Source organism: Homarus americanus, unplaced genomic scaffold, assembly GCF_018991925.1.
Source record: "Homarus americanus isolate GMGI-L3 unplaced genomic scaffold, GMGI_Hamer_2.0 scaffold52687, whole genome shotgun sequence".
NCBI lineage: Eukaryota > Metazoa > Arthropoda > Malacostraca > Decapoda > Nephropidae > Homarus > Homarus americanus.
Genome location: NW_024734362.1, coordinates 642,031 through 668,064, shown reverse-complemented (window position 1 = coordinate 668,064; position 26,034 = coordinate 642,031). Strand labels below are relative to the sequence as shown.

At 37.0% G+C, this 26,034-nt stretch overlaps 1 protein-coding gene across 1 annotated transcript; it reads left to right on the top strand.

Annotated features, from left to right (window-relative positions):
• LOC121870238 (serine/threonine-protein kinase Tao-like) lies at positions 1-26,013 on the top strand. The gene is made up of 15 exons (XM_042372022.1): positions 1-199; positions 4,416-4,601; positions 5,039-5,364; positions 6,182-6,456; positions 7,509-7,608; positions 8,861-9,032; positions 9,421-9,593; positions 9,892-9,990; positions 10,728-10,820; positions 13,534-13,685; positions 16,072-16,162; positions 18,664-18,825; positions 20,436-20,540; positions 21,172-21,274; positions 22,810-26,013. Exons 1-15 carry the CDS (start codon positions 85-87, stop codon positions 23,691-23,693), a joined length of 3,036 nt encoding a protein of 1,011 aa, XP_042227956.1. The 5' UTR covers positions 1-84; the 3' UTR covers positions 23,694-26,013.
• The last annotated feature ends 21 nt before the right edge of the window (positions 26,014-26,034 follow it).

The window sequence follows — 26,034 nt, the reverse complement described above, 5'->3', positions numbered from 1 at the left end:
GTGAGAAGGTATTGGCAACAGTGGCCGCGTTCAACAGACGTAAAGGGAACGGGAGGCAGCAACAGGTGTCATATATACTCCACTATGTCTCGTCCTCATCACGACCCCGGGGAAGTTAAATACGTGTATGATCTACCTTATACGGCGAGGAAGAAGTTATGTACTATACTCGATTCAAATAATGACTGGGAGAGGCTGGGTATGTAATGACGTCTCTTGTGATTAGAGAAATGGCGTAGGCTGTGATAATTGTTTCTCTCTATTTTTGACAATTTTAATTACTTTTATGATTTGCAGTTATTGTATTTTGATCCTAAAATTAGTATTTTTTTTAGTTATACTTAAGACGTCTAACTCTAAGGAAGGAGCCACTTTAGGATAGTATTCTATAGAAGAAAACTTTTTTTTATCATGAAGAGAAAGATATAACTTTTCCTATTTTTGGTTTTCCCTCCTATTGTTAAGGGTTATATGGTGTTTTGCTGTTTAAGTTGGTCTTCCATCTGTTGACAATATAAATAATTATAAACAAAACAAGTTAACCCTAACCAACCTACTTAACCTAACCTAATCTAAAATAGGTCATAAAATAAAGTACGACTAGACTGTTGTGTGTCTTTACCACCAACTTGAGGAAAGGTCATTTTATAGTTGTGCATATTTCTCTGGGTATTAGAAATACGTGTAAAAACCATAGAAAATCACCAAAAATCAACCTAACCTAACCTAATCAGGGGGAGGGGGGTCCAGGCAGTCCGACTAATTACCCAAATGTAGCCAAATATAGTTGCAATGAAGTCAGATAATGGTCCTACATGAATAAATCGGACTGCTAATCACTTCTCGACTAGTATTTGATGTCAGAAAGTCACAAAAAATTGGAAAACTTACTTTAATCTGAGTTAATAGATCGCGTGCATGTACCGATGGAGCGAGGAGTTACCCAAATGTACCCCAATGTAGCCGCAATGAAGTCAAATGATGGTCGTACAAGCGTAATTCGGGCTGTGAATCACTTCTCGATTATTATTTGGTGTCATAAAGTAAAAAATAAATTGGTAAACTTAATTTAATCTGAGTTGTGTTAGGTTAGGTTAGGTTAGATTAGATTAGATTAGGTTAGGTTAGATTAGATTAGATTAGATTAGGTACATGCACTTGATCTATTAACTCAGATTAAATTAAGTTTACCAATTTTTTGTGACTTCGTGACACCAAATACTAGTCGAGGTTAGGTTAGGTTAGGTACATGCACTCGATCTATTAACTCAGATTAAATAAAGTTTACCAATTTTTTGTGACTTTGTGACACCAAATACTAGTCGAGAAGTGATTGGCAGTCCGATTTATTCATCTAGGACCATTATTTGACTTCATTCCGGCTATATTTGGGTACATTTGGGTAATTCTCGCTCCGTCGGTACATGCACTCGATCTATTAACTCAGATTAAATAAAGTTTACCAATTTTTTGTGACTTTGTGACACCAAATACTAGTCGAGAAGTGATTGGCAGTCCGATTTATTCATCTAGGACCATTATTTGACTTCATTCCGGCTATATTTGGGTACATTTGGGTACATTTGGGTGATTAGTCAGACCCGGGGGCAGCCCTAATTTGGTTAGGTTAGAACGCTGCACTAATATAAAAAGACCTGAGGAAATTTCTTCGGTCAACTTGTAGTTTCAACCAACCGCGGCTCTCGAGTTGAGCAATGTGTTTTCCGATGGTTTAGACACTATTAAAACACTTTTCGTTGTGACGTTTCCCTCGCAAATGACTTAAATATACCGGAGATCCAGGGGGGCAGAACCCCCCGTTAGGAGGCTAGAATAAGTAATTTTAGGTCATTTTCGAGGGAAACGTCATAGAAGAAAGGTGTCTTAAAATTATCTAAATCATCGGGAAAACACAATGCTCAACTCAAGAGCCGTGGTTGGTCGAAACTACAAATTGACCATTTCTTCATTAACGATAAAAGATTTCTTACCTCAATAAAATGAGTCGATTACTGATATCTAAAAAAAAAAAAAAAGCTTTTAATCCTAGGAAGTTAAATCAGGTTAGGTCAGTCGGGTTTGTTTATCTATCCACATCACTATAGGAGAAATACTGGCTCCTTCCCGTGAGGATGACGTCTTTGGTATTATAAACATAAATTTATTGCTTGCTAGTTTGAATGTCAACAAGGAGTAACATTCTAGAACAGGGGCCGAGTTAACCAGTTGTTTAATGCAAAATCTCAGTAGAAAATAAATATTTCTTACATCAAGACTAAACCAAATCAGATGGAGGATTTGTACTTTTAATATTTTATGTTTCCCCGATCATAAAGACAGTGCCCATCCATCCAGTGATGCCGTATTTGGGGTTGAACTGAACAAATACTTTTCAACAACTGAGTGAAGGCTGAGCAAAAGAACACTTCCCAGAGATCCTGTTAAAATTCGTTTTTATTGCAACTTAACCTAATCTAACCTACTATTGCCACACACCTATAGGGGGTGGGGTGGGGGGGGGCTTTGCCTTCCCTCTAGCGATTCCTAACCAAAAAAATAATCCTAGTGATAATGGTAAAAAATCGAAAATACCTTTTGGGATAAAAACAAATGTTAACCCAGAGACCTTTCCATGTGATGTGAAATTTTACCATTTTAACCTTCCCAGCACAACTTAATGTAATCTCATCTAACCTACCTAACCAAACCTAACATACACTGGAAATCTTTTTGTGTATGGAAAGTATATGTACTGGGAAGTGTCAATGAGTTCCCCCAAACTTGTATACAGTGACCCCTCGTTTAACGAACACCTCGGTTAACGTAATTTCGATTAACAAACTGCCTTCCATAAGGATCTTCAATTCGGTTAACGAAAAAAAATTCGGTTAACGAAGTTCTTACGAACCGACCTCAACATGTTTTCGCTTGCACTGACCGGGCAACCAGCTTTAGTATCAGTCCGCCAATACATTAATCGGTTTTAGGGCTTAAATTCCTTACTATTTTAGTAAATATCAAGAAGTTTATACTATTCAATAATTTTAAAAGTTTAATATTAAATTTTTTAGTCATTTTAACAATTATTGAACATAATTGAAGGTAAAGTGACTAGTTTAATGCACGGCATCCAGCCTCTTAACACAGCAAACAGGCGTTAGTCTCTCTCTGTTTTCACTGGAGGTAACATCTTGCTTGAGACTCTCTTCAACTAAATGCTTTTTTTCTGTGTTTCCAAGTAAATTATTGGTCATTTTTAAATATATTTTACATATTGACAATATATAATGCAGTGCAGTGTTGATTTAAAGAAAATAATCTTGAATTACACCAAGAGAGCTAAAATTTTATGGGTGAAATGGTGCCATGGGGTGACTTCTCTTCCACCCCAATGCCTTCTCTTCTTCCTTCTCCTCCACCCCCATTCTAAAACCCATCATCATCATCATCATCATCCAGGAGCCTTCTACATACACACCTCGAAGTAAGTGAACTTTTCTACCATTTTTGTTGAATTTAGGAAATTTTCGGTGAGCCGGAACCAATTACCCAAAAACCCATTGAAACAATGGTTTCGGTTAACGAACGACCTTCTGGAACGGATTGAGTTCGTTAACGGAGGGGTCACTGTATTACGAAAATTGCAAATCCTCGACCTTTTTGGGATATTCGTAATGTAAGTAAATTTATCGTCAAAAATATTTTTCTTCAGGTTCTCTTTCTTACCGAGTTTAAGATGAAAGTGTTGATGACTACAAAACTTTCCTACTCACATAAACAAATGAAGCTCAAGTATGGCATCATCATTGGGTGACATGGAGCATCTTTATTTATATAAGACCTTGGCAAAAAATACAAAGTTTTATTCCCCTGCCAAATTTGGCTTATTTTTTAGGCAAGAAAATAGAGCACAGTGAATGGGCTATCATGGATCAGACTTTCTTTATTATCATAAATAGTGTACAGTATGGTGATCAGTGGCACAAAACTGTACCAGCAACACAGCACTATCCTGTAACTGATACTAAATAGTGTTTTATGTTTCATAAATGATATGCCAAATACAGTGTACTGTATGTATACAGCAGGAGTTTTCATTCCTTGAGCATTGGGTCCCCTCTTTTCTGGATATAATTGCTAGATGTTAGCTAAATAAATTATTAAAATTGGCATCCCCATAGTGATTGGGTTAAAGAAAAATACTGTACTGTTCTGTAATGTACTGTATACCAATAAAGGTTAAATCTAAAAATTATGAATTCTGTAAAGAGTAAACAATATGTTCCCTGGTATATTTATTGAACAGAAAGGTGTTTTGTATGCTAGCATTTATATAATGTGTTTTATATTCGTGATTATTATGTCAGAAAGTTTGGAGTTTTTCAGTATTCCTCATGGATGTATGTAAATTTCAGGTGGTGAGCACATGGGTTTTAAGTGGTGTGACATTGAAGAATTTCGACGTGCAGAACGCTGTGGAGAGTCTCCAGCGAATCGTCTTCTGCAAGCATGGGGTCAAAGGAATCACACAGTCTCTGAACTCTTCTATTTTCTGTATAAAATGGACCATTTTCAGGCAATGAGAGCAATCATGTCTTGTGGTAAGTCTTAATATCACTCCTATGTAGCTTCACGTAAACTTCAGTATCCTTGTATTTGCTGGTATAAGTGATAGGTAAATTAACAGTTAAGGCGGGGGTTCCCAAACCTGGGGTCGCGACCCCAAATGGGGTCAGAAGGCTCATTAGGTAGGGTCGCAAAGAGGTCATGGGGTCGCTGGGGTCCTTTGGGTCTGCCAGTGAAATGATTTGGGGTCGCACTGGATAGTTGACAACACTGGATTGGGTCGTGCTAGAAAAAGCTTGGGAACCCCTGAGTTAAGGTTTTATTGTATAGACATTACTTGGAACTGAGTTTTATTTATATAGTCTGTACATAGTATACATATAACTTCACTGATTTTTACATTCTCAGTTTATTGTATTCAGTAATCTAAGTACGCAAATGAAAGTTTTAATATTTCCCGAAATCTTTACAGTACCAAGAAGGTTTCACAATCTGTTGACCTCAGCAAATGGATACACCACAAAATTGTTGCTTGCCAAAAAACCTGCTGCAGGTATAGTAGTTGAGAGGGAGTCACAAGAGCCTGTGAGAGCTGTTCAACCCACCATTGAAACTGTTCATAGTTCTGTACTGGAATATTCATCAGCTACCACCCAAAGTACGTCCTTGCTAGATACTGTATCAAGTATAAATCATAATGACTCTGTCGTGGAAGCATCAGTGACTCCCAGCAAGAATAACTCAAACCGACAACCAGTACCCGTTCAGGCAGGAAGACAACAGGTCATGTCACAGAGGGTGAGTAAACCTGCTAAGCATTGCTGGAAGTTTTAGTAGTGATTGTGCTCACCTGTTAAGTTCTTTCCATCCAGGTTGTTGCTCAATTCATTAATGACAGAGTTATTAGGCTAAAAAGTTTAACTTTCACTGGTATACAGTAGGAGGTCCCCGACTTAAACGCCTGCCGATACGAACAGGGTTAAGCTTGAAATTTATAGTACAGGTATTTTATTTACCTGATGACTTATTTTTTACTTTCATTTACTGTACTTTGTCATTGTATATCTTCTTTTCTCTTAAATTATGTGATTTTAGATGTATATAAGGACTTCGGCTATGATATAGTGGGATTTTAAACATTGTTTTGTAAGTACGGTATACATATGGCGTGTGTTCCGACTTGCATACATTTTCGACTTAAGAATGTCCTCGGGAACAGAACCCGTTGGTAACCCGGGGGTCCCCTGTACTGTATTAGGACTTCAGTTCAGGCCTGCAATTAACCCCTGAGTATAATAGGAATGTGAACTAAAAGAGATGAGGTAATCATTAGTTTTTACCTTGCCATGAATAAAGAAAAGGCCTCTTGTATGTTACATGTGTTCAGCTGTTCATACATTACATAAGGTGTCTGAATATCCACTGAAGAAAGGATGGATAGATAGAAATTAATTTATTGTACAGTTTTATGGAATTAATATATAGGCTGTGCTTGAGAATAATCATTTTCTATACCCAATTCCCCAATTATAGGCTCATTTCAACTTAAAAATTTTGACATAGGCAAACATGGCTTTAGCTTTAATTTTCCTTTAATTAATTGTATTGTTGACAGGAAGATGCACCTGTGAGTACTGAGGGTGCCTGTGCTCTCATTCCTTCACACAACTACAACTCTCACAACTTCAACCAAAGTGCCAACCATGTTAACTCCTACCCAGCATCTCCAAAGGTTCCTGTGATGCTCCTGTGTCCAACAACACAAGCAACTGGAAGCAGTAGACCTCCATCGACAGATGTGAAACAGCCTGGACTTGTGAAACAGCCTGGACTAGCATCTGACTGTACTAGTAAACTGGTGAAGAAGCTCAACAACAATGAAGTTTATGGGTGAGACATTCCATTGCTTTATTTACAGCTTGAGTAAGATACAGTGTACAGTTGGTACAGTTAGATAACTGTTCATGGTTCAATGCATTTTAGAGAGTACCAAAAGAGGGAGCTGTTACTACAAATGCCATTATTTTTTTTAATAATTGCTCTTTTTTACTAAGACTGTCTTGCACAAATTATTATACATTTGGGACCTATGGGCACACCACTACCACCACCTATCACAGCACACTCCTACCTCAGCTGTCCTGTAAGTTAGAGAACCCCTACTGCTACTGTACTACACACAACCTCACTCCTGTCACCACCCACACCTAACCCAATCTCTCATTCCACAACCTGCTTCAACACATGAACAGTGGCAAGGAAGAGCAGGGTGTAGGGGTGGTGTGTGTGTCAGGGAGTGCAGGGTGGTGTGTTTGTGTGTGTAGGGAGTGTAGGGTGTAGAGATGGTGTGTGTGTCAGGGAGTGCAGGGTGTAGAGATGGTGTGTGTGTCAGGGAGTGCAGGGTGTAGAGATTGTGTGTGTCAGGGAGTGCAGGGTGTAGAGATGGTGTGTGTGTGTCAGGGAGTGCAGGGTGGTGTGTTTGTGTGTATCAGGGAGTGCAGGGTGGTGTGTTTGTATGTGTAGGGAGTGCAGGGTGTTGGGGTGGTGTGTGTGCCAGGGAGTGCAGGGTGGTGTGTTTGCGTGTATGTCAGGAAGTGTTAGAAGCATGGCCAACACTGCCCCTATGGAGTACATGGTGTCAACATCAGTGTCATTAAACTTGTTTTAGAAGTAAATCATGTTCTAACATGATAGGAATTGGAGAAAGAAAATTTTTCCTCTTTATTGAGACTGATAACCCTCCAGATATTTCTCATAATTTGTAATTGCATTAACAGTCTTTGGGTATTTTTCAGTACTATACTTCATGGTTCTGTGTTGCAGGCAGCACAAATTATGCACAGGTATCACACATTTTGTTGTACAATTCAGTGGGCTGGTGGTGGAGCAGTACCTTGTACAGTATTTACAACACATCACACCATTGTTTTCTCTAATTGCAGGATGTATGGTCAAGTGTCTTGTGAGGACAATAATCCAGAGGAATTGGTCACTAAACACAAAGTTCCTTCATATGATCCTGACAAAAGCTATTTAGCCAGGGTGAGAACAGTGCATTTTCTTAATAAATTTATTTTTGAGATGTTTCTTGCCAAAGAACTGTTAATAATGATCCCTTTCTTAGTTATCAATACTTTCACCAATATTTGGTTAGTAGAGTTTTGTAAAAAGTCACTGCAAGAACATAGAAACTAATACAGGTATACAGCACAGTAATCTCCCCGTTAGCCACAATCTTCGATCCCTGGAACTTTCCATTACCCGGAAAAAAGAAATTAGCATTCTGAGAACTTCCGATAAAAATCTCTCCTGGCATTAAAATTAATATCTGAGAAAGTGCATCATGTGCCAAAACGTGCTGAGGGCATGGGTGGGTAGGCTCAGATTGCCCGTGAGCTACGATTGGCTACTACTGTCATGTGACTCCATGGGACGCCTATGATTGGCTGATGTATCTCGCAGGCTGTTTCCTCAAACTCTAGCTTCTTGACACTCTTAGTTCACTGCCTGCTGCCATTGTACAAGCTTGTTTGCATGCTCACTACTTTTTCACATACGATCTGTGTTATGCAGTACAGTATTATACCAGGATACAATCATTGAAGTATACCATTAAAGCAGTGTTAAGATATAAACACTGATTACAGTTACATATACTGTACTGTACACTCAAAAAGTGTGAAAGTACTGTATATAGCAGGAGTGGACAGTGTATGCCTACTGTAGGCTAGTGTGTAGAGGGTGTGTGTACAGTGTATGTACAATCCCTCCTTCAAGGAGGGAGAGGAGAGTGGCAGTAAGCAACATCTGCTACAGTACATGGTACAGGACAAAGGCAGGCCATCCTGTATCATCATATCACCATTTGACCTGCCTGCATTACAAGCTCAAGATGTCACCATTTGCTGGTGAGTACAGTATAGTGTATACATTAGTCAGTCCGACTGTAGTTAAGCCTATGTAGCAACGATGGTCTTTGCCAGATACATTGTTTAGACGTGGAAACTTCCACCAATGCCAAGAAAAATCTTGGGGATAAGAAAATTTGTGTCAATACACGGAAATTTCTCAAACCCGGAAACAGTCTGCGCCAACTGTTCCGGCTAATGGGGAGAATATTGAATCCAGTTATGATAACCGTTGTAACTACTGTACTTGAAAATGAATTTGCTGATTTATCCAAATAGGTTGCTATTTTTAATCAGTATTTCTATATTATTTGTCCATTCACTATTACCTTTGTTGGCTTTTATTGATTTTATATGTTTTTACTAATACCAGTTCACTGTCATAGGTGGAGGAAAAGAGGGCCAAAGAGGCAGCGAGAGCCAAGGAAGGTGCAAGGTCATCTAACACTTCAGGAAGAGCTTCACTTACAGACCCACCAGTGACAGTTCATCCTCACCAGAATCCACAGAGACCTCCCTCAGAGCTTACTACTGCTGAAAGACAACGCCGAATCTCTAGTAAATTTAATTTCGTATTATCCGAGTCCTCAGCTGTTATCTCCTCCTGGGCTCTCTACTAGAGGGAAACCTAGAAATGGAGGACATCCATGTGCATTTGTATAGATATTGTGAGCATGATGTAAACTCATATAGCAATGTAGTTTTAACCATAGTTGGTACAGTATATAAATAATGTACAGTAATAATATACCACAAGATTTCTAATGATTTTGATAATGAGTACTTTTCATTATAGTCCAGCCCTCTACCTGCTTAAAGTTTGCTGCAGTAATGAACTGGCCATATTTAATGATTTAATTTAAAATTACAGAGCCAGTATGTATTGGGGCACAATGGGTATAAATAATATTTATCTGAGGGTTATTGTTGGTTTGTTTAACTACAGATGCCTCAGACTCATCAAACCACAGTACCAGTGTGCCAGTGATCCCGTATAAAGAACTGGAGGAGGCCACAGCTCTCTGGAGTCCAGATCATCTCCTTGGTCGGGGAGGTTTTGGTTCTGTGTTTAAAGGTACTTGGAAAAACACAGAAGTTGCTGTTAAAAAGATTGAACCTGTAAGTATAATTATAACTTCCTCCCAATAAATTGCAGGGGTACTTTTGGTTTGCTCGCCCATGACATTCCTCTGTCTGTTTTTCAACTGTGTGAGCTAATGTGGAACTTCAAAATTTGGATATTCAGTTGCCAGGACACCACAAGAATTCTGATGATTTTTATGTTTAGTATTTTACTATACACTTTTTAAAATAAGTGTGTCAGATATTTACAGCTAATATTACCATACAAACTCTGGAGTGTGTGGGTTTCTCTGCTGTATATCAGTTTGTCACATGGAAATACTTCTAATTTCAGCATGGCAATGCTTCATTTGACAATGCTCGACTGCACATAACTCAGAGTCTGGAGGAATTAAAGCTGCTCCAGTCATACCGCCATGACAATATTCTTCAGGTAAGGTTGATTTTTTCGCTCTCAAAATATCTTGTAGTATATTGTCCACTCGTGAAGAAGTTAACAGTATGCATAAAAGGAAGACATTAAATTATAATTGATAATGTTTACTAAAAGTTTCACACATGTTTTTTTTTAAGATTATCTGTATAGGGCTTACAGTACTACATAATGGCAGGAATTTATTTTGTAAACACCAGAGCTGTCCTTTTTTATGATATCTTTACCAAGGTGTAGCTAAATGTCTGTCCTTCCTTTTGGCCATCTGGCAATAAAGCTATGACACCCACTCCATGAAGAAGTAGCTACAACTACCCTTTTCAAGACTTTGGTGAAATGTTGACAAAATAATGGTGTGTTAAACTTATACAATATTACAGGATATGTCTGTTGGTGGGAATATAAACTTATTAAATGTATTGTTCACCACTGTTTATGGAATGAGTGGGAGGGACTGAGCTCACTGAGTCTAATGATCTATATAAAGTAAAAGTTTATGCTGTGAAATTTTTGTAGATTTTGCTTTTCCAATTATTAATATATGATGCAGTAGAGACAGACGAGTTTCTTCTGAGAAAATGTGGAACACATCCTAGACCAGTGGAAGAAATAAAACACAGTAATAAGTTGGCTTCAAAAAGTACAATAGCTCCATACTGTTACATGATATACACATAACATTCTCTTGCTTTTCTATTTTATGAAAGGAATAACAATATAATTATGTATTCTTGCAGGTTTATGGCTATTCTACAGACCATGAAATGTCCCCATGTCTGGTGTATCAGTTTATGCCTAATGGATCTGTAGAGGACAGACTTCAAGGCAGGGTAAGTCACATCCACCTCCACCACAAAAGTCGTCTTCATCTTTTTAGTATGGGATGTCAGCAGAATCTACTCCCTGCACCCCAGTCTTTGCTAAGCACTACTTCTCAACCATACCAGGTTTTATGATGTTTTTGAGAAATGTATGACATTGCTGCAGGATGATTTATAATGGGAGCCAGATATGTATAACTATTTGTGCTGCTGATGCCATTGAATACAGTATTGTAATGGTTAATGACACTTTCATTAAAAAGCATTTTCAGCACTAAATCTGTAGCTGCAAGAAAGCCACTAATACACATTGATGCTAATTAGTTTACATATGTACAGTACAGGTACAAGAAATGTGTTTTTAGGCAATATCAGATCATAAATCTTAAATAACTGGCTATTTAAAGCTTATCTGTCAACTCTTCCACTGTTACCAGCCCACCCACCTTATATCATGCAGATTGGCTCAGGATAAATTTCTCTTGTTGACTGTACAGTCAGCCTCTTATATTTCAGATAGATCTTGTACTTGTTTCCTTCACAAAAACAACACATACTTCCTCATTTTCTTTCTTGTCATTATTTCACTCACAAGAGTCATCAGTGTGTCTTGTAGTAATGCTGGTGATAAAAAGATACAGTCAATACCTTCCAGGTTTTTTCTTTTCACATAAACCCTTCTACAAATGAGGTAGTGCTCCTGGTTTTTCTTCTTTATTAATTGGAGCTGACCAAATGGTCTAGATTCTCAACCCTCTGGGTTAAGAAGGAGCAGTGGCATAACTGACAACTCTTAGGTGAAAACCACAGCAGTGAGCAGTGCTGTGTTCTAGAATCAGACAGCAAAGTATGGTTTGGTGCCATCATAGTCCAGTGGTCCTACCATCAGTGTTCCCCTTTCAGAAAATCTCTAAGACATTCATATTGTTTATTCCAGCTGTTTCGCACATGATTTCTGTTCATTCACTGCAGTTACAACCTGGGTGAAGTTCTTCCCTCCTCTTAACTAGTACCTCCCTCACCCCAGCCTTCCCTCACCCCAGTCTTCCCTCACCTCGGCCTTTCTTCACCTCGCTCTGTCTTCTCTTCTATTGCTCACTTGAGAATTAATTTTTTTATATATTCATCTTTCACATCACACATATCTTACCAGCTAAACAGACTGTGGTTGACACCTTTCTGATACAGTAAGGTTCTGCTCAATGACCGACATGTGAGCTTTAAAAAGTCATTCGACAGTCTTCCAAAGTACTGTACAGTTGTCCCTCGGTTAACGAACACAATTCGTTCCACAGAGTCGTTCGTAAACCGAAAATTTCATCAACCGAATCTATTATTTCAATGGGATATTGGGTAATTGGTTCCAACTCACAGAAAAGGACATATAAAGTATAAACAAAATGCAGTAAAGTACACTTACTGTGAGGTGTGTATGTAGAATATTCCTGGTTGATGATGATGGGAATTAGAAGTGGGGGTGGAGGAGAAGGGAGAAGAGAAGGACCCATGCTTGATGCAGTAATTTCACCAATAAAATTTTAAAGTTCACAAGCTGTAATTAAAGATTATTTTATTTAAATCAACACTACACTGCACTATATATTATCAATATGTTAACTAAATATCAGAATGACCAATAATTTTTATGTAAAAACATAAAACTACTCTGTATTCAAGAGACCAACACACACGATGTTTCCTCCACTGTAAACAAAGTTAAACAGAGATGCTTTGGCCGGTGAGTCAAGCGGCTGATGGGCACTCAAAAAACTAGTTCCCTGTGCTGCATATATTATCAATATGTTAACTAAATTTTAAAATGACTAATAATTTTAATATAAAAAATGCAAAATATTAAAGAGCACTACCTTCTTGATATTTACGCCACTGGAAATGAATGTAAACATAGAACCGATTACTGTATTGGCGGACTAGCCGATCAGGTGATCAGCTGATGCGCACCACAAAAAGTGTTTGTCGTAAGGATTTCATCTATCGAAGTTTTGTTCGTTAATCGAACTGAAAATCCTTATGGGAGCTAATTAGTTAATCGAATCGTTCGTTAACCGAGGGACCACTGTATAAAGTTTTAAGTGCAGTTACAGGTGTGATTCCTGTTCATTAACCCTTTGGATGCGGCATGCGGGTAAACCCGCCCAAAATATTATATTAATTAAATGCGACAAGCGGGGATATCCCACGGCCTTGAAAAAACTTCCCCAAATGAGACGACATGCGGACATATTATGTATTGAGGTATAGGAGTATTTCCTGAATGCAATATAGCTTATTTTTGTACTATTTTGTTTGATATTATCTGAATATGTAATACATATCTAAATTTGCTGTTTAGTAACCAAATTGATTAAATTTATTTGCCATATACCAGACATTGATTTATACCAATTTCCTGCATTTTTGGGTATAAATGTAATTTTTTCTCTAAAATTTGCACACATATGTGAATTTTTGTTCCAGATTTGGAAAATATACTAAAAGTTCTCTAGGAAAAACATATAGAAAATGTGATTATATGAAATTCATTTTTGGCAGGATAATTGACACTTTTCAGGAACCGGCGCGAAATTTAATTACGCACCTAAAGGGTTAAGGTACAAATGCAGTATATCTAAGGGAAGAAATGCCTGTACATTGTTTTATAAACCATGAACTGTATTGAATATCCTCAAAATTTTGTATAGACCTAAAAAAAAAATTTCAGAAAATTGAAGCTTTTGGTGAGGGGCAGCCATTAGGAGCTGCCGTACGACTTAATTGGCTGAAGCGTTTTAGAATAGCAACTGGCACAGCACGAGCCTTGCAGTTCTTGCATACAGTGAAGGAGAAGCCACTTATCCACGGGGATGTTAAAAGGTAAGTCCTCTTTACTTTTAGTATTACTTAGACCTACTATACATGATATGATGTAAAACAAAGAAGGAACAATGTTAATGGTGGTGATCTTACAGTAAACCCTTCATAATTTGGACAAATAGAAGCTCTACCCTTGATGAAATAAGGGAAATTCTGAATTACGAGCAGTTAAGCACAGTAATGAAGAGACACAATCATGGGCCTCAAAACAGAGATTAGAGGATGTCCCCTGGAGACTGGAGCTGAAGCACCTGGTTAATGCCTCACACACTGCTGGCTCAGATATCTCTCAACTATTACCCTCCTCCTCCCCTCCCCTTGGCCTTAAAAGGGAGTTTCCTAATTTTTTTTTTGTGTTGTGTTTAATTAATTATTTATTTGCTATTACTATTATTTTGATTATAATATTATTATTATTATTATTATTATTATTATTATTATTATTATTACTTCTACTGTAATCAGTGATATCTCCATTAGTCAGAACAATTGGTACACAGCTCTAGTGGGAATGAGACGACCCTCTCGAACTCGGAAAAGAAATCCCCCATCCCCAGAATTTTATGGATATTGTGCTGAGAAATTATTCTCAAAATTTCTGAAAACTGCATTTGATTTTCATCTCAAACCCAGAAAAAAATCCCCCCCTCCCCGGAATTCTCCGGGTACCGTGAAAATTTTCTCAGAATTTACCCAAAAATCATTCCCAAACCTGGAATTTTCAGGAAAATTTTAAGCAAATTTCAATTCTGAGTATCGGAGAGTTCCGGTTAAGAGGGATTCCAACTAACAGAGATATTACTGTATTATCATCATCATCATCATCACCACAGTACAGGGGGACCCCAAAATTCGCGGAGGTTAGGTTCTCAAAATGGCCGTGAATCGCCAAATTCGCGAATAACATTTGCTGACCGGGAGAGGAGGGGTTGGGGGGCATTTTTACTTGTGTATAAAGAATGTATATTCCCTCTATGCGTTTGCCCTTAGGACAATTATTTCTTTTTCCTGTATTGTATATGTGTGTGTGTGTAGACACACACACACAAAACACATACAACATACAAATAAATGATCATGGTAAAATACTCTCACAAATAACCAGAAACAAATTTATTAAAAATGTTACATACCCATAGTGACGCTGAACATTACCTGATGCGGCCAAAGCTTGACCCACTTTGTGTCTCAGCAGAGTATAACTTACATTGCTGGAATCCTTGCATGACAGCGAATAATTTAAATATAGCCATCATATATTTTGCACAAGAGAGAAAAATTTTAGTCCTATAGTGTAATACATTAAGTACAGTACACGTTTTTCAACTCGTAATTTTGGGTATTTATTCGTAACTTTCTTTATTTATTTTTACTCATTTACATGCACACACCATCCTAAATACATATTGTGAGAAAAGTAAAAGAAATAATTATCCTAAGGGCAAACCTGTACTATACTCAAATGTACTAAATAATTACTAAAACCTTTATGTCTAGTGCAAACTATAGCATGTTTATGTTCAAATTAATCACTATCTTACAAGAATTACAGCAGTGTAAGTTATATTCTGCCAAGTCAATTCATTGACATTTTCTAAGGTTAAAACTTAAACTCCCTCTGTATGACTGATAACAACGTCTGGGTCAGTCATCTCAATGCCGGCTGGTCAATACCTCACCCCCCCCTCAACCCCCTCCTCCTCCTCCCTCAACCACCAACTCACCCGTACTCTTGCCTCCGCCTCTGTAGCCTCCCTCCTCAACCCTTCCCTACTCCACCTTGGGCAGGCAGAAGTCACCAGTCGTCAATGTAAGTGTTATTTAAGATGTAAATCCTATTGTTTTTCTTTATAAATGAGGAAGGTAAAAGAATATTTATTGTGACAGTTATATGATTTTTCCCCTAACCTGTACTATTTACATGCATTCTTATAGGAAAATTTATTTAATATACGTGTCTTTTAATTATGCGGTGATTTTCAAGAATGTAATTCTTACATAAAAGAGAGGTGGGTGTACAGGTAAAGGAAATTACTGTCTCTAGAACAAATGGCTCCCTGTCCCAGCCGCGAAAATGCCGGTAATTTTAAAACTATCCACAGACATTCTTGGGTACATCCAGGGTGTCATCCGCAAATAATAGAGGACTGCGAAATAAAAATCCACAAACTTGGGGGGCCCCTGTATTATTATTATTAGTATTATTGTTATTATTATTATTATTATTGTTATTATTGTGATTATTATTATTTTTATTATTATTATTATTATTATTTTTATTATTATTATTATTATTATTATTATTATTTTTATTATTATTATTATTATTATTATTATTATTATTATTATTATTATTATGGTATTTTGTTTCTTTAACACTTTACAGTGCCAATATATTGTTGGATCAAAACTATGAACCCAAGTTGGGTGACTTTGGTCTGGCCAGAGAAGGCAAGAGTCAATCAACAAGCATGAAGGTAAGTTTACATGATTTTAGTAATATAGTGATATTTCCGTTAGCTGGAACTATTGGTGCAGAACAACTTCTGGGAATGAGAGATTTCCAGGAAATGAAATGACTCTCAAAGCCAGAAAAAATTCCTCATCCTCGGAATTTTCCGGGTAACAGAAAAATTTTCTTGGAAGTTCCAGAAATTACCCATTACATCATGTCTCGAACCTTGAAAAAATATCCCTCATCCCCAGAATTTTCTGGGTAACGGAAAAATGTTCTCAATTTCCGGAAAATGCACCTGATTTTCATCTCTCAAACCCGGAAAAAACTTCCCCATCCCTGTGATTTTCTGTAATTTTCCAAGTATCGGGTAAATTTTCTTGGAATTTTCCGAGAAAAATTCAATTCCAGCTATCAGAGAGTTCTGGGTTTAAGGGATTCCGGCTAATGGAGATATTACTGTAAAGTCATGAGAGAAGCACCTGTACAGTGTCGTGTAATAAGTACAGTAAAGCCTCGAATAACGACGGTAATATGTCCTCCAATATTGCAGTGTGAGGTGAATCATTATATTATGAATCATTAATCACCAGTAAAATAAAGCAATAATAATGAGATGCACTCCCCAGTGTGACCTTTTTATAATTTTTTTGTGGCTTTTTACCCTCTTTTCCCCAAAACAATACAATTTATGAAAAATTAAAACTATATTCTTCAAATAATGTTTATGAATGCACACAAGAGGAGATGGGATGCTATTGTTGTCAGTGTTTGCACCCATAATGTCGGCTATCATTCTGAAACTGAAGAAAGTAAGACCCTGGTTGTAGCTGTAGTAAAATTAATGTAAAAAAATTAATATGTATGTTTTAAGTAAGGTTATTTAATGTTAATAAATGGAACAATAGAAGTAGCCAACCATTAACAGGAAAGAAAAAACTAAATAGATTGGGAACGCCATCGTATGTAAGTGCGTACAGTACATGTGAAAACATCATCATTTCTCTACATAAGAACATGAAAGCAACACTTATTACTGTTCATATATGTTTTAAATAATACTTACTAAGGTAAAACAAAAATTCTTCTCACAAATGTTGGTATAGTCTAAAACATAAGGACAGCCAATGATTATTGTGCAAGTTTTTACTCATGATGAATTCATCAGGTTCAACTCTGGGTGAAGCTGAAGCTTTCCATAAAGATGTCATAGCTGTTGCTGAAACTGTTACTGAACCTGAAGTTTTTACTGAAGCTGCTTATGATGCTGAAGTTGATGGTTTAGGCCTTCGAATAATATAGTTTCGAAAGGACCTTTCACAGCCGCTTTCTTTTCTCATTATACATCTTTATGTAGAGGTCATATGCATTTTTCACGTCCCTGTTAATTTTGATGCTTCATCTGTTAATGAATCGACTAAAGAAAATATGTTCATTGCTTGTTCATTGCTTGCTCCATATAATATCCACAGACCTCTCACCTTTTTGGTATTGTTTTAACACATCTAGTTTCTTGGCTAAGCTTATACATTTTTTTTTTTAGCTTTTGAACCAGCACTACCATCACTTGCTCATGTTGAGTAGGGACACAAAAAATGCCATAAGAAACCCGAGATTTTTTTCTTCTTGTTCAGATGCGTGAAATCAAAAGGCCCGCCAAGTTGCGACTGTTTATACTAGTGATGCTGGCGTCATCACTCACAAGCCTGGCAGCCTCCGTGCGCAAGGCGTGTTTTTTATAATACATATCAGAATTTAGTTATTATTTATATGAAATGTAATTTTACTTTATTTTTTATAATATTTTTGTTGTAAATACGAAGAAAATAATGGTGCAAATTGTATTGGGTCCTAAATTAACCAGGGTCTTAAATGTGAAGCGTCGTTAGTAGAACCGTCATTATCGGAGGCTTTCCTGTATACAGTACTGCAGTTTATCCACCTACACCCATAACACACACGTTCTCAAACATTATTACTCCCTTCACAATTGGTTAAGCCAGCTGTCCTCTCTCCAGGTAAACACCCTGCTGTGTCATGTGGGTCCCAGTGCTGTTACACAAAAACTCCACCCACAATATCATATGACCAATCACAATGCAAGAAAGAAACCTATGAGATTTGGAAAAGACCTAGTGATTGGTTAAGTTTTAAGCTGCATGTGTATAGGGTGAGAACTGACTGAGGCCAGGAGATTAGCGGTGGTGTAAGACAACAAGGGGTTATTTCATAAGTTAGTGCTAATCCTGGTAATGGTATGAGTTAGGCAGTCCTTCCATGGTAATAGCTGAGCACTGAGTGTAGAGATATGGCAGATCATATATTGTGTTTGTCTTAATAAAATAGGAATAAGTCAAATTTCTCCTTTTAATTTCCCATGGTCTGTATAATAATAATTGACTGGAGTTCCCCTGTAACTGTTGGACAGGTGACAATATTGCTCACTCTTATTATGCATTCAAATACCTGAATATATACCGGTACTGTACATACAATATTTATGCAGTATATTTTTTGTTACAGGTATCAAGAGTACACGGAACCAAGCCTTACCTTCCTGATGATTACTTAAGATCAAAAAAACTCTCGGTAAAAGTGGATACATACAGCTATGGCATTGTTCTTTTTGAGTTGTGTACAGGACTGAGGGCTTATGATGAGAAGCGAAAAGAAGGAAAGTTTTTGGTAAGTTACTCTTTCTTTCAATGTCTGAATTATAATTTAGTAATTTCTCACAAGAGGATGATCTGATAGTGATTGGTTAAAGCAGCAGCTTCTCATCAGTAGGAGGAAATCAGCAGCGTATAACAAAATATAAGAGGCTGATGATGATACCAGCCAAGGAACAAAACATCACTTCTGTACTGTATATCTTGGAGCAGGTGGTGGTGCTTACTGACTGTGGGAAGAAACACCATGAAAGCAGTGTGATGATTTCAGCTGTGATATTAGGAGGAACAGAGATTTCTTGTGTGGATTGTAGAAATGTACCATTATCATTTAGGAACTTTAAAAGTATTTATTTCTCTCTTTAACAAAACATGGGGGGGGGGGTGCATGCAAGAACTTTTTACTGTATTCCCTATCAAACAGGGAGGTACTACCGCCTGGGAAGATATTGGAACTATAATGTATTGTCTAATGGTAGACCCTGTTGCCATATGGCATCACGAAAATTGTGACCAAGTCCCAGGTTGATGATCTGACTTTTGCTTCGTTTACACACAATTGCAGGGTCTCAATTCTTTCTCTTACTTTGACAACACAACATACATATACAGGTACTGTATATCGTTTCTCACTATTGATCTTTTTTCATTTTTGTATTTTTTTATGGTTCTTTATTATTATTATAGTATTATCATCAGTGTTGTTATTATTTTATTTTTAATTTAGTAATTTTTATTATAAATTTTATTTACTATGAACCAATTATTATTGTTATTATCATTACATTTTCACACCCCAGGCCCCGATGTGGATCAGTGACCTGTGCCCGGGTGGGCTAATCCCTTAAAAAATAAAAAAAAATAAAAATAATAATAATGAAAATAAATAAATCATTATCCCTTGGCCTTTACATTTAAATCTCACCAGGCAATAAAATTTATTTTTATATTGGAATGAATGGAAAGATCTGTGAATTGCGGCAACGACTGAAATAATCATTAGCTTCATTGTGTAGTCCTTCAGTATTGTAACTCTTAACAACCATGATTATATATTAGTAGAAATGTAGGTATGATTGTAACTACAAATCTGTATCTTATTAGTGTTAGAAATTGGATTAGCCAAATTATGCATACAGTGCCAACAAACATTTTGAGTTTGTTCACTTTTTAGGAATACAGTACGGTACAGTGTCATGAAACATATATAAGGCTTTATATAATTTCTTGGAGTTTGATTACCTCTATACCTATTGCTGTAATAAGTTCATTTCAACATAAGATACAGAGTATTTTTTTTTTTTATTTCCCTGAGTTTCATACCATGGAAGGCAGGCACAGACAAAGTGGATTATTCATGATGGGTTGTGTTTTCGGTGAGTGGACAATTGTCACTGATCTATTGAATACAGTGCTATATTTATTACACTTTAATAAGAATGTCTTTATTTTGGAAGCAATGAAGTCCTAGTTAGGTAAATTAAGTTGGGTTAGGCTTATATTTGACCGGTGACTTAACGGTTGAATCACAGTTCAGGTGGAGTCTGTTGTGTTTAACTTAAGTGTGTCAGTTATTAAGGGAGCAAATTATAATGAGTACTGTATATACCAACTGTCTTTGAGCAGAAGGAGCTGGTGGAACTGACCACCAACGAGGAGTTACTCAGAGACAAGAATATCGGAGTCAGCTACGAAAGCCAGGTCTTCAATTTTCTTTTTCAGCTTGGAAAGGTAAGTTGAATATATCTCTTATTTACCTTTCTGTCTATTTAGTGAATGAAGGTATTCTGTCAGCAATATGTGCAAGTTTAACTACCATTCAGGTTTTAACAGGAAGTGCTAAGTAATTGTCTTTCAATGTATTTTGCAATGTTTACAGGCAGTCCCTGAGTTACAAACATCCTCACTTGTACACATACACCCTCACTTGTACACAAACACCCTCACTTGTACACAAACACCCTCACTTGTACACAAACACCCTCACTTGTACACAAACACCCTCACTTGTACTTTCATTATTCAATACAGTATTGTTTAACATCACTTTATTTACAGTATTTACAGTATGTGTTATGTATTGGATACTATTATTGTTTTGTATTGGCAGGGTTGTGCTTTAATCTAACCTAAACTATGAAATTAACACTGTTTTGACTTACAAAGAGGGTCCAGAAACGTAACCTATTCGTAATTTGGGGACTGCCTGTGTTTATTTTTCAACAGGTTACTTAGTTTCATGGTTAGATTTAACTTGCTTTCACTCTTAACCCCCCCAAAAAAGAAAAAAAAAGTGAAACAAAATCATTTCTGTAACTTCCTTTAAATATATTTATTGATAAATTCATGGTATATCTCCCAGGATTGCGTGAAGAATTTGTCAACACAACGTCCAGACATGACTAAAGTTTTCAAGGAACTCGATAATTATGGTCTCGTCTTGGAAGAGAGAGCCCGTGCTAGAAGTAAGGATGTAATGACTTTTTGTTATTTTATGAAAAATTTATACCCTGTAGTGTGTATAATTAATGGGTGATGCTTAGTAGAAAAATATTTATAACCTAAATGAGGAGTCTTATAGATGATGGTTACTTTAGTTTTACATGATTTTAGTGATTTAGTTCAGGTCAAAGGTCAATTTTTCCCAATTTTTCTTTCACAATTTCGTATTTGTGCCATGGAACTTCCTGTCTGTTATAGCAGTAAGGTACAATATGAGAGCAAATGAAAAGTCTTGTGTTCATGCTTGGTATCAACCAGCCTACAGTACACTGGGAGAGCTTGCGGGAACGAAAGAATTGCGCTTAACCTTTTTAACCCAATTTCTATTATTTGGATTAGTTCCTCTTATGCTTGTCTGTTCTTTGTATTTCCAGAATTTTTGGAATTGTTCCCCAGTGATTATTCTTTGTCTTTAATCCCTCATAATACAGTAGATTCCCAGTTATCCGGCACCTATGGGAATTTAAAAGGTGCCGGATTAAGAGTTTTCTGGCTAATTGAAACTCGCTCTTTGGATCCCCCAATAAATCCTACTTTGCACAGTGCTACAGGCTGACCTCTCATATTTGTGTTTAAGAAATACAGACTTCTTTAACACTTTCTCCACTCTATATAAACGGTGTGACTTATAAGTAAAAATACAAAACATGGTGGAAAGAAACAAAGTATGAATCAGTTGCATGTGCTTCAACCTCATATTACTTCTTATGAAACTTATAAAGGTTTTGGAAAAATTATTACAATACTCTAACATATCTTAGAAATATGGAAAATATAATTTAAAATTATAAAATAAGAAAACTGAAGAGCATCACTGTGTATGTGTGAGAAATGAATGAGTGTTGAGGCGGTGGGTTACTAGGCTATAACTGCATGGCCATGCTCCCCCCTACTGATGAGATGTCAGAGTATACACACACAGCCACCACAGCAGCCACACATATGAGAGTCAGCTGGGTGACTGCCTGAACTGTGTCATGATGCTCAGAGGATGGTTTGAGTGTGGAAGGAGCTATTTTTTGTACATAAAATATATACTATTGTATTTTGTTATTGTTTACCACAGCAATGAATATGGCAGCTCATCCCTGTTGCGTGCGGTATTCAGACTTATGATTCTAGCTGATTTGGGAGGAATTTTTTATTATTGTTATTTCATTTTGGTGCTGGTTAGTTGAATCTACCGGTTGCCTGATGCTACATAACTGGAATTCTACTGTATTCTAATTTAATATTTGGTTTTGCTTCACTGTCTTCCTCCTCATGAATATATCAGTAAACTATTATGACTTTCAACTTTTATAAAGTAAAATGGAAGCTGTTTTTATTTCCTCGATGCCAGTGTTTGTGTCAAAGCTCATGCACAAGTGTACAGTATATAGTACTCTACTCTTGAAATTGTAAGCTGTTAGCTCAGGGAATATGAATGTGTTTACATAAAAATAATTTTCTTGACAAGGTAAGCTAGACTGTACTCATTAATTAACCTCTTTTACAGGAATCTCCCAGGGTGAAACAAGCTCAGTGTCCTCGTCACCACACATGCTTCAGATGTGCTACGACACTGCTGGATCCCTTCATTCACCATCACCCTCCACCCAGCCTTCTCTTCCTCATTTCTTCCATCCTTCTTCATCTCCCTCAGCTGCTTCCATGATTCCAGTTTACCAGTCTCCCCCTTCCTCTGTCTCTCCACGCTCGCCTGGCCCAAATTCACCTGTTCCGCCACATTACTCCCCACACCCGTTAATGCATGCAAATGTTCCCAGGTTAGTTGCCAATGGGTCAGTTGCGTATCACCCACGAATGTTCCACTATGGAGGAGCAATGGCATGGAAACAGGGACATGGAGGTAATGTGGTTTATGGAATGGGTCCCCAGCCTAACGGTCCACAGTTTCATTTGCCTCAAATAAATGTCAGCCCAGCCATTGTTAATGGTGCTGAAAGTGGAGATCCACCCAGCTATAGTGAGACCATGTCCCAGGGTCCTGAAGGTGCAGTAGGTGGTATGGGTAACGTATCTCCTATGTTACCACAGCTCTCAGGACTCTGCATCAATAGTAGTCATACTAATCGTAGTAGTAATGACTCGGATTACTCAGATAGTGATTTTAGCGGTTCAGAATCCAGCTTAATGGCCAACACCACTAAGAACATTGGTCCAGAGAATGGTTCACACTCATTACATCAAGGGGCAGCAGCAGGTGCTGGTTTACCCACAGTCATACCAACAATGGTTCTCCAACATCAAGCTAACTTTGCTACGCCTTTACTGACAGAATTGGGTACAAAGTCAAAATCTGAATTATCTTCCCTATCAGTGTCTAATCACTCCAGCCAGCCCACTGCTGTAAAGAAAAAGTGTCCATTGTTTGGGTAACTTAATTTGTCTATACTGTACTTAGGATACAGTATCATACTGCATATGAGGCAGAGCAGATGAGAACAAGACAAGTGACAAAGCTGCTTGAGTGTGTTTATTATACCTTAATAATCATCTACAAACTTCCTGCTTTTAAACACAAGACTAAGAACTCTCAAGTCACTCTGTCACTTGTCTTTGTTCTTGGGACCAAGCAGTGTGCAGATTGTTAAAAGTTATACAGTACTATACTTTTGAGTGTTGTGGAACCCTGATTGTGGTTTTGCATAAAAGATAGCTTTTAATAGTATAGTATTTACAAGTAATGAATATAAAAATACTCAAATTATTGCGAGGATATATATACATATATATATTAGATTTAAAAGATAGCAATAACATGTTTTGTTATTAGATATGAGCTTACAGGTATGTGCATATTACCATTAAGCATGTAGTAGCTGCTCTCTCCAACTTTGCAACCCCCAAAATTAATTAATATCAGTAAACACAAAAGAAAGTTCACAGTGGACCAACTTATAAACTCACACTTGAATCCAGGCCCAAGGTTGCTAGATAAGACAGGGTCAGACTATATATATATGCAGAATATTATAATACTTTTTACAGTAGCCTTGGGTTATTTAAAAAAAAATTGCTGTTACCAAAATTACTACTATCTTGGGCTTTTTTTTTTTTTAAGAAAAACCTATAACATATTCACTTCCCACATTCATATTGTAATAATTATCATATTTTCATCTTTATATATTACTGGTAAATAGCTTTGTAAATATGTTTTATTTACTTTTTGTTCATTCTCTTTGTGTTTTTGTTCTTTTCTTTCCTTGTCAGTAATAACATCAGTCTTTAATGCCAATTTGTCAATCTTTTTATGTTCTTTCCTCAATTTTTAATAACTTAACTCAGTACTTTATGATGAGTGGGGGGGGGGTTATTGTAGGAGACCAGGCTGTGAGGGAGAGGGTGCTGAGGGTAATGAGTGGAAGGTTGTGGGAGTTTGAACAGAAAGGAGGGAAGGTGAGGATGGTGCAGAGAAGAGACATGTTAAGTTATTTCTTCAGTACTATGGTAGAAAAGATATCTCATTACAGTATTTTAAAGACATACATATGAAAGGCTTTCTTCTCAAATTTAGGCTGGGGAAGGGCCTTTGTTAAACACACAGTGGGACAAGTTTCATGCTGAAGTTAAATGAGACACACAACTTTCACTAACAGTTGTCAATGTCCTGACAATGGGCAGGTTCTCTGTCTGATCAAAATCTGTCACCAAAATCTCTGTAGAATCTTTCTCCCTCTCCATGTACAATCTATTTTATGTAGTACTTACAGTATAGAGCTGGTCTAAGGTTTGTGTATGTGTGTGAGAGGTACTAACCCCTCCTACAAAGCTTGCAATTGGCTAGTGTTACCCGACTGATTCTGTGACTGTTCATTGTGTTGCTTTATTCCCCCCCCCCCGGAGTCAAAATTTCACACACTCCATACATTCCCACTCTAACTTTCAATGTAAAAACATGTTTCTTTAGAATATACATTCACAAATATCTACAGTTTATAACCATGATTGTAGATTTTGTCTCGGAAGCACTCGACGTGACTTGACATTGCAGGAGCAAATGGAGTATTAAGATGATCCCATGAAGCTTTGTAGTATACAGTACAGTAGTGGGCGGAGCAGTAAGTAGCCAAGCGCTCCCTCACTCAGTGTTGCATTGTCCATTGTTATATGTGGGACTACACTGCTCTCTTCTTGTAGTGTGTGAATATGCCATTACTTTTGAATAGTGCACTGTCCTCTAAGTGACCTAGTACTTCTACTAATACCTCTATTTATCCATTGACAAAGTGAACCTACATACACATTTAATGTCATCTGGATATTGTCAAAAGTTTCCTGAGTAAATTCAAAATTGTTCAATCTGGCAGGTACTGTTGGTGGTGAGTGATATAACCAATGTAGGAGTGTAAAAACATACAAATCATTGCTGTGAATATGTACAAAAATATTTTTGAATATGTATGATAACTGTGTCAATTTGTTGTACAGTAGGGACAAAAGTTCGTTTGAAGCAGTGACACTGACGGGAATAAATCTCCGAACTTACGTACCCTGACTGTTATCTGATGCGTGTGTACTGTTTTATCTTATGGGGTCAATGCTGCTTCACATGAACTTTTAACTGTACAGTACAACTAATATAGTATAGTACTAACTAGTTCTAAGAAAGTAAGATTCTGTTATGACAAACATTACCGTCAACAGAGAGATAATTGTTTACTACATGAAGGAAATATAATGTCACAATATTTTATTTGGTATCTGTTTATCCTTC